The sequence below is a fragment of the Argentina silus genome, assembly GCF_951799395.1.
Source record: "Argentina silus genome assembly, chromosome: 17".
Lineage (NCBI taxonomy): Eukaryota > Metazoa > Chordata > Actinopteri > Argentiniformes > Argentinidae > Argentina > Argentina silus.
The window spans coordinates 9770063-9779793 of record NC_139671.1 but is presented as its reverse complement, the minus strand read 5'-3'; the positions used below and the strand labels follow the sequence as shown (position 1 = coordinate 9779793).

The 9731-nt window shown below is 39.5% G+C and overlaps 2 protein-coding genes across 2 annotated transcripts; both read left to right on the top strand.

Moving 5' to 3' along the window:
* Nucleotides 1-2078: 2078 nt before the first annotated feature.
* Nucleotides 2079-3485, top strand: cnr1 (cannabinoid receptor 1; the record flags this gene model as incomplete). The annotated part of the gene is made up of 1 exon (XM_083689469.1): nt 2079-3485. The coding sequence occupies exon 1, from the start codon at nt 2085-2087 to the stop codon at nt 3483-3485; it is 1401 nt and encodes a 466-aa protein (XP_083545595.1). The 5' UTR covers nt 2079-2084.
* A 3108-nt stretch (nt 3486-6593) lies between these two features.
* On the top strand, nt 6594-9202 carry akirin2 (akirin 2). The gene is made up of 5 exons (XM_083688447.1): nt 6594-7099; nt 7699-7836; nt 8027-8176; nt 8282-8353; nt 8487-9202. The coding sequence occupies exons 1-5, from the start codon at nt 6919-6921 to the stop codon at nt 8495-8497; spliced, it is 552 nt and encodes a 183-aa protein (XP_083544573.1). The 5' UTR covers nt 6594-6918; the 3' UTR covers nt 8498-9202.
* The last annotated feature ends 529 nt before the right edge of the window (nt 9203-9731 follow it).

The following is a 9731-nucleotide window of genomic DNA, read 5'->3' as shown; positions in this document are numbered from 1 at the left end:
TGCTCACAGGCACTCTGCATACAGGCTACTGTATGTCAGGTCATTTAGATTCAATATGGGACAAGGGCGTATGGATCCTTTGATATCAGCCATTGATATGCTTTACTTGAAACTGAAGATATGATTTAATAAAGTGATCATTCAGTGAAATAATGGATAATATGTTTACATTTTATGCTGATGCATTGTGCAATTTGGGACTGTAATAAGAGATTGCATTTTAAGAATAATGTTAGAAGGTTGTTATTGTAAAACTGACATTAATGAAGGAAGATTATCAAGAAATATGCTCCCAAGTGTTTGTTGGATAGGGCTTTGTGAACTAAAATCGGTCTCTCTATTGTGTCAGTGCACACTTGTTCTTGCACTTGATGGCTGCTTTGGTTGGCTATAGACTTCCATGGAGAGAGTGTTTCAGAGCACGTGATGTGGCCTGCAAAAACGAAGCTTCATAAATATGCACGTACAGAGAGACTGTCCACTACGAAAGGCGCACAGGAGAAGGCAATGAGCAGAGGCGCTCACGAGAAGACAGCAACCAAAGGAACCAAGCAAAAACATTTTTTACCACATATATGGTTAAGACAGGATTTCTATATTTTATTAAGTGTATTGGACTTTTCCCTCCTGTAATAATTCTAAAGTCAGGTGTCGCGCGTCTTGTTGGATTAGCCTTATACTTGGATACAGTTGGTGAGGAGGGAGTCTACACCTGGTCGAACTATGTGAAGGTAAATGATTTGCTTGCATTTCAATGACCGAGAGCAAAGAAATAAAATATTAACAACAGAAAATGTTTGTAGCATAAATAAAAGCCCATCTTAATGTATTTGATTAACCTTTTGTTCTGATTTAGCCATAATTTGTGATTAATAACAACATGGTATTGATAAAGATGAACAATTCCATTATGTAGTCTATGGCTATAGGATATTGAATTATATAGTTTTAAAGCTAATTCCTCATTGTGTAGGCTATCGCTATTATTGTAGCCTGTTATTGCATGGCTTCATTTTTATACAAGTATTAAACTTAAACTCTACAAAGCGAATCAAATGACAGCAAACGGGACATCTTTGCTGATTTTCAAAAACTACCAATTAATTTCACAGAAACATGAAAAATAAAGTAGCATACCAATTTGAGTAAGTGGGTGACAGTTCAACGTTTCATATGAATTAAATTGCTTATGGGCCAATGCATTTTCTATGCATGAATAGGCTATTAAATAAGTATATAATTTACGACACAAAATGCATGTACCGCTTCACCCAGTTTGCTTGATGTTGACAATTAATTTAAATGTTAGTGTTTTAAAAATCGTTTAAATCCCCATTGCACTGGCATTAGACTACACCATCCTCTGGCCATTGTAAATGATGATAAGCGGGCGCACATCGTGCTCTCTGACATTTGCAGCTATGAGTTACTCGGTTGCAGATCAATGAACAAGTGTTCTACTGCTTCCTAATGCACACCTCATTAAATTATTCAACTTAACTCAACAAAATTAGGTGAATTATATTGTATTGCCAATGTGTGTTAGTCTATACTGATGATGTTGGCTATTTGTCAGCCTACAGCTCTGTAAAACAGTCGTCTATGAGTTGTATGACAGGAACTGTTCATTATGGCATTGTTCTGTCTGTGTAATATCCCCTGGCAACAGCTGGCTAACAGTGAACTCACATTGCCCATCCTTAATGGGTATTCTACCAAATATTTGTAATTTCTTTCTTACGATAATCAACCATATTATTAGATAATTTGGTCAAAAGAATATTCATGTTTACATCATGGGAAATAGTACACACAATTTAAGGGTTTTAAACTACTGGAGAGAAAAAAAATGGATCTAAATTGGCTGATCATAGATAGATTTTGATTTTGATTAAATGAAATGATAGGAGTCAGGTTTTTCAAATGACTATTGTTTATAACTGTTCAGTTTCATAAATTCTGGTAGCGTTTAGACATTTCTCTTGTCCAATATTATGGCTTTAACATCTCCACAAACATCTCTCACCATTTTGTAGGTTAACCAGAGTTCATCTTAGACTTCAGTATTCACCTCAGACACAGTCATGAAGTCTGTGCTGGATGGTGTGGCAGACACCACCTTCCGGACCATAACCTCTGGGCTACAGTATTTGGGCTCCAATGATGCTAGCTATGACGACGCCACCATCGATGCTGACTTCACCAAGGGTGGATTCGCCCTCCAGAAGCCTCTCTCTGCCTTCCGCAGTAACTCTTTCCCAGACAAGGTGCCTGCAGATGAGGAGCTCATCCTCAAGGGCATTCCATTCTACCCCACTAATGCCACAGACATGTTTGGCAACAGGAGCACCTTTGGAGATGAGGGTATCCAGTGTGGGGAGAACTTCATGGACATGGAGTGCTTCATGATCCTAACCCCCAGCCAGCAGCTTGCTGTGGCAGTGATGTCACTAACTCTGGGCACCTTCACAGTGCTGGAGAACCTGGTAGTGCTGTGTGTGATCTTCCAATCGCGCACCCTGCGCTGCCGACCCTCCTACCACTTCATAGGCAGCCTGGCTGTAGCTGACCTGCTGGGCAGTGTCATATTTGTCTACAGCTTTCTGGACTTCCATGTTTTCCACAGGAAGGACAGCCCCACAATTTTCCTATTCAAGCTAGGCGGCGTCATTGCTTCGTTCACTGCCTCTGTAGGAAGTCTTTTCCTCACTGCTATTGACCGCTACATCTCCATACACAGGCCACTGGCCTACAGGCGCATCGTCACGCGGACCAAGGCTGTCATCGCCTTCTGCGTGATGTGGACTATCTCCATTGTCATTGCAGTACTCCCTCTGCTGGGCTGGAACTGCAAGAAGCTCAACTCTGTGTGCTCAGACCTCTTCCCGCTGATTGATGAGAACTACTTGATGTTCTGGATTGGGTTGACTAGTGCGCTGGTTATGTTTATAATCTATGCATATATGTACATCCTGTGGAAGGCCCACCATCATGCAGTGCGTATGCTGAGCCGCACCTCCCAGAAAAGCCTAGTGGTGTACTCAGCAGACGGGACTAAGGTGCAGACCACACGCCCTGAGCAGACACGCATGGACATCCGTCTGGCCAAGACCCTGGTGCTCATCCTGGTGGTGCTGGTCATCTGCTGGGGCCCTGTGCTAGCCATCATGGTCTATGACCTCTTCTGGAAGATGGATGATGATATCAAGACAGTATTTGCCTTCTGCAGCATGCTCTGTCTGCTCAACTCTACCGTCAACCCAATCATCTACGCCCTGAGGAGCAAGGACCTGCGACATGCCTTCCTCAGTTCCTGCCAGGCGTGCAGGGGCAGCGCTCAACAGCTAGACAATAGCCTGGAGTCTGACTGCCAGAACAGGCACATCGCTGCCAACAGGGCTGCAGAGAGCTGTGTGAAGACAACTGTGAAAATAGCCAAAGTGACCATGTCTGTCTCCACTGAGACATCTGCAGAAGCTGTCTAATTGGTCATGTCACAGTGAAACTATGTAACGCAACACCCGTCACCCAATATTGCCATAAAACCTTCCTAACATGAAAAAGGAGAATTGCTCCTCAAGAAGGTTGTGAATTACAAAAAAAATGCTTCAGCAGTTCATTACTTAATTATTTTACATTTATGAAGTGTGCCAGTATGTAGTGTTTTAGTGCCAAAGTGCCAAATTGCTTATTAAAGTTGATAGAGAACGGATGGATGTGTTAGAACTATCTAAGACTGTGATAGTCTGCTGTTGGACATAGATTTCATGATATCAAACTGTATACTGTTGGTGAATTCATGAAGGCTTAGTATATTTTTGTACTGTGAATTCAGGTTCTGAAACAATGATCTTCATTTATGGGATAAGGGGCTACTGAAGTTTTTAATTCATAATATGTTTTAATATGTTATTAAGATGTCAGTGTGTGTACTATAAAGGCGATACATCTATGAGCAGTAAGACGTCATGTACAAATATCTGTTGTGTGAGGTGTTGTGAGGCATTGAATTTCCACAAGCTGCATAAAGATGATAGAAAGGTGGGTCTATTTTTTACACATGTAACAAGTCATTACTAATGACCCAACAAAGGAACTTGTATTATTATTATTATTATCTTTTTTTTTTAAATACAGAAATAATTTGCAGTTGCAGTTGTATATTGAATGTTTGAGTCAATATATAAAAGCTGGGAATCATAGACATCAAATGAAGAACAGAGAATTTGATTGAAAACTGAATTTCAATCGATTGAATTTGATTGAAAGCTCTGACTGAAAAAATCCATTTGAAGCCATCTAAGACCTGATACCTAATCTGCTTTGAATGTTAATAGAATGTCAACCCAAAACATTATGTGGCATATGTGTTTACTGAGCCATAATCTCAAATGAATATCTGTAAGGTAGGTACTGGTACTGTACAAAGAGGGATACACTGACTCCCAACAAAGATCTTATTTATTCTGCCTTTCACCTTTCTCTGGCAGTCTGTTGATTATAGTGCTATGTTTCTTATTTTAAAAATCAATGTTTATCAAACAATTGTATAGACATTGTTACTGTAATGCATTTCCCAACAAACAGTTGAGCTTCAACCAACACAATATACAATGTACATTATAGCCAAAGGTTGAGCACTGTTCATGAGAATGGAATCTGGTTGCAGTGAGCTGGCCACTGTACTGTAATCTTTAAAACTACATGTGGTGAATGAATTCAGCTGCATTTATCAAGTGGATTCATTGAATATGTTTGTGATAACCTTGCGACGTCATAAAACCTTTTCAAGCTAACCCTGTCATTAAGTTGTTTCAGTAATCGTAATCATAACTGCAATATCAAATGGTTTTGATATATAAGGAGACAAACGCTTTCCTAGAGCAGGCCTGGAGCAGAGCTTTTGGATGAACAAAAAAACTAAGATAGCTCTCCTGTCAGTTTACAATAACTGCAGTTCATTTCTATGAAGGAAAAAAGCTTTTCATTAGCTGACAATTTGTTAGATTAGAAGTTATACTGTATATGGATTTTATGGAAAACTGATGAGCCTCTACAGTGTTTATGAAAATGTCATTTTCAATTATAGGACTTAATCTAGAAATATCACTCAGTTAGCACAATTGTTCTATAGACATTTTATCTTGGTGTTACAATGTTCTGACAGCTGATTACCAGTATGCTTTTCTGCCGCTTGTATTGTTGAGTGTTGGAGATCAAATGTCAACTGTCAAGTGGCTTCTATACAGTGATGGCATATAAGGAGTCTGTGGGGGGGAAACCATGCGATTCAAGTGTGTTCGTATTGCAATGTACTGTTTTCAAGCTTTTGAATAAAGGCACAGCTGGTTATCATTTATTCTACCCTTGTTGTTTATTCAATGAAGAGACCTATGACAGACTGATAGAAAGAAGTAGAACACACCACACAACCACAGCTGCAACGGTGAATGTAAAGATACTATGTAGCTCTTTAAACCAATCAAGTCAAGACAAATCAGTGATCACTCACTCCAAGGAAGGAAAGGTGTACAGTATTTTCGAAGTTTGTGAACAGAGCAAACTCTATTTTGTCTGAGGGAGTCTTTCCTGAAGCAGTATTGCCCTCTTGAGGTCGATGTATGGAACAACACTGCTGCCCCTACTGTCCCAATCTCACAAAAATACATCCTTTGGGATGTTGACATCAAAGACTTATAGTTACAAGGTGCCTACAAGGTGAGGTGGGTACAAAACGTAAATGTAAATATAAATGTACAATATTTGCTATTTGTATTCATCCACATCGAGCAACCAGAGGCCTTATGTGATTGCAGTAGCACATGATACAGCCAATAGGAGGTTGTTATGAAAAGTAATGTATATCTGTATGATTTCCATTCATTTTAAAATGAAGTGCCCCTTGATTTTGAAGAATTAGTGCTACACACTTTAAAGGGGAAATCTGGGATTAGTATATGAATATCTATAAATGAATGATACAGCCATTAATTGTTGCGTTTAGTTCAACTGTCTTACCCCATCAGAACCCAATAAATAAGCGGGTTTCCTCTATTGTTTGTAAACAATATAATTGTAAACAAACACTGTATAGCTTCAAAAACATGGTTAAAACTATAATTTTGATTTCATGGGTGGTCATCCATAGCTCCGAATATAAGAGTGGTTATATTTCTCCAGCCCGAACCGTCAGCTGTTTATCAAAAAAAGTGGCGGTGAGACCGCTTTGTTGTAGTTTGAATCGCAGATTGTCCCTTTAAATAAGGCTGGGTGATGTGCAATAAGGACATCAATTCAAACTCTGGTTCAAACTTTCAGTTTTGGATTCCAGCACATGCAACCGCTTTATTCAAAGATAATACAGTCCTCCTATCTCTGTGCTTTATTCAAATGCTACAAACCTGTGGTATTGAAATTTGGAGGGGGATTGCGGGTAATGTAGTACATAACACCCAACTATTGCATTAAGACAAAGGAAAACGGTTTCCAACAATAACTTCATCTACCGGCATGCTAATTATTTGTTGCGCATGCCCACAAGCTCACAATTTTAAATGTACGTTGTTTTCTCTCCATGTTGGTTGTCATCAAGTGAAACGAAGAGTGCTGACTACGCTGAGGGGGAAAATACTCTTGTGAAATCCGTTATCATCTGATGTTGTTTGATGTTTAACCTTATTTGATTGATTGGATTTACTTCGGTTAACACTCTGACATTGCATGGTCTGAGTCTTGGATGATAAGAAGACTACGAGAGAGGAAAAACGAAGCATTTGTTTCCACACCGAATCTCTTCCCTGTTTTGAGTGTAGTCTGAGAAGAAAGCCTACAGAGGGGCCCAGTCAGAAGAGCTCTCCCTGCGATACGGAGTGCCACAGCTTTATCTCGTTTTGATATCGATATCGTTTTGTCATAAGAATGGCTTGTGGGGCTACTTTGAAAAGGACTATGGATTTTGATCCATTGATGAACCAGGCGTCCCCCAAAAGAAGGAGATGTGCTCCAGTGATGTCTCCAGTCGTCTCCACCTCATCACCACAGAAATATCTGCGTATGGAGCCTTCTCCATTTGGAGAAGTGTCGTCCAGGCTAACAACAGGTCAGCCGCTTTTATAGCCAGTAGATTTGAGACATGAAAGGAAGGTTATAAATGAAAGGTGCTTGTCGATTGAGTTTAGAGGGTGCTAGCTGACTACGATGTTAGCTAGCTGGCTAGCTACGTTAGTAGGTTGTGTTGAGGACAGGTTTGTCTAAGTTAGCTACTAGCTAGCTACTATGAAGAGATTATGCCGGCAAAGTTAGATACCTACCTAACATTGTTGTTTACAATTACCTACTAGATAAAACCTGTCACATTCTTAACCAGCACACGTAATACACAGCAACAGGGCATTTAACTTGCATAATGGTGCTAGACTGAAATGTAGCCAGTTAACATGGCTACGAATGGCACTCCCTTTAGTTGTTTCAAATATCTGTGAGGAGCTAGCTGTAAATATTGCTTTCATTCCTTCGGCCTGACTTATTGGCCAGAATGGTCTCCTTGCAGTATCAACTCTAACAAAATAAATTGATGCCTAATATGTGGCTTAATTCATTTGTTACAGCACTGGTTATTTTTGTTCAATAATGTTGACTAGTTTGATCATTATGTTGAGTTGAATCATTAATTAACTTGTCCAAATCTCCCCATTCCAGAGCAAATCCTACACAACATCAAGCAGGAGTACAAGCGAATGAAGCGAAGGCACCTGGAGAATAGCTTTCAGCAGGCAGAGGGCTGCTGTCCTCTGGACTCACAACCCCATAACATCCTGAGTGGATCCTCTCTGCCAGGTACACTTGTGTTTTACTCAGGACATTAACAAGGTGTGACAGTGTGTTCAACTGAATATATTAGGTGTTATAACGTGCGTCAAGTGTGGTTGCAAACCATCTGTTTCATAGGCACAGATTAATGCTGCTCATTCACATCAGTTGTTTTCAGTATTTCCCCCATGGCAAATTATTCTTATTCCACATACAGGTACTTCCTCTGGGGCAAACTCTCCATCCAAAAAAGAGCAGCCTTTATTTACTTTGAGACAGGTTGGAATGATTTGTGAACGACTACTTAAAGAACGTGAGGAAAAAATTCGGGAAGAATATGATGAAATATTGACGTCAAAACTTGCAGGTATGTTGGTGAAACTTTGAGTTCTCTTTCTCAGCCACAGAATGTATGACTTGCACAGTCCATTTTTTTTTTGTCTACATATTTAATTTCTTCTCTTTCCTCCAGAGCAATATGATGCTTTCGTCAAGTTCACTCACGATCAGCTAATGCGACGCTTTGGAGAGCAACCAGCTAGCTGTGAGTAATGGACTTTTCTGTTCATTAGATATTATATGCCAGACCGCCTGTGAGAATTGCATCACCATCGTGCTAAATGCAATTAATAAGGTGTTCTTATGGATATGTTCTCTCTCTCTCGCTCCCTCTCCAGATGTCTCCTGAGTGACAACCCATTGTTGATGGAATACCAGTTCCTTATTTTATTGCTGCAAGCCCCTCAGTTGATTCTCTGCAAACCGTATATCCAGAGACTCGGAGGGTCTAGTTGGACTTGTAGCAGTGCCATATTCTCTGTGGGCACAGGCTGCCTCAAGCGTCTGTCAGTGCAACCACGTTCTGGTATTTGGAGTGTCTCCTGCTGTCAACACTCATGGACCTCTGCTACCTATCAATCTACCAGTGGCCTCCTATGTTTTAATTGCTGTATTGATATTTATTAGGCTTTTTTTCTGATGCCTTTTATAAAGTGACTCGCCATTCCTGAATCTGCCACCATGCATTACATTTGTTTTAGTAGTTTGCTCAATTCAAATGTTGCAGAGGTGATCTCTCATTTTAGCAAATCAACATGTATCTTTTTGAAGAAGGGATTGGTCACTCGCTAAAGAGTAGATAAACCAACGAGGCCTCTGGACTGGATTCCAGGAGTTAGGCTTCTTGGCATTTATCAGCAATGTGTAGGTTGTACCAGTGAATGATGTATGTACATTGTGTAGTTTTGCTTGACTTTTGTTCAGTTTTACTTATCCTTTTATTTCTTTTCAAATTAGTGATTTTGTTAATTCATTTTATTTCTTTGGCTATGTAGTGTAATGGGATTTGGTTGGGAAAAGCTACTGTAACAATAAAAGGTTTACATAAAGGGTGTTCCAGTTTCACATGGTGGTCTTTCAAAGGTAAAATGGTGTATGTCTGCCTCCACAACCCTCTTCCCAAATGTTTCTGTGCTAGTTTCTCCATGTGCTCCACTTTAAGGGCTGTGTAATGTTGGAAGATTTCTGGAGCTTTATATAAATTCACTGTGGTTCTCTATATGATTGTGATTTCTATGACACTCATGTAATGTTACAACTGTGGTAAGAAAAAGTGGGAAGTCAATTGAGTATCAATTATTGCAAAAATTCTGAGATAAAACAATATTTTAACTAACAGACATTGTGACATACCTAATCTTTAGTAAATAATGAATAATCATTTTTACGGTTGAAACACTTTTTGTTTGTTTTGAGTACACCTGACTGACCCAGTGAAATGAAATAAATCAGTTAAAATACTTTAAAACAGGGCTTACATTTGCTAAATGTATTTTTATGGATATTAAACTTACTTATTAATCAGGTTCATAAGGTAATGAGGAATCTCTCACATTCAAAGTAAGTAATTACATCTTTACGTT

What these genes read in the sequence shown, in the direction of transcription:
- akirin2 (XM_083688447.1), top strand. Translation starts at nt 6,919, where the DNA reads ATGGCTTGTGGGGCTACTTTGAAAAGGACTATGGATTTTGATCCATTG. An exon ending in GTCGTCCAGGCTAACAACAG is followed by an intron (nt 7,100 to 7,698) that starts GTCAGCCGCTTT and finishes TCCCCATTCCAG; the next exon opens with AGCAAATCCTACACAACATC. An exon ending in ATTGACGTCAAAACTTGCAG is followed by an intron (nt 8,177 to 8,281) that starts GTATGTTGGTGA and finishes TCTTTCCTCCAG; the next exon opens with AGCAATATGATGCTTTCGTC.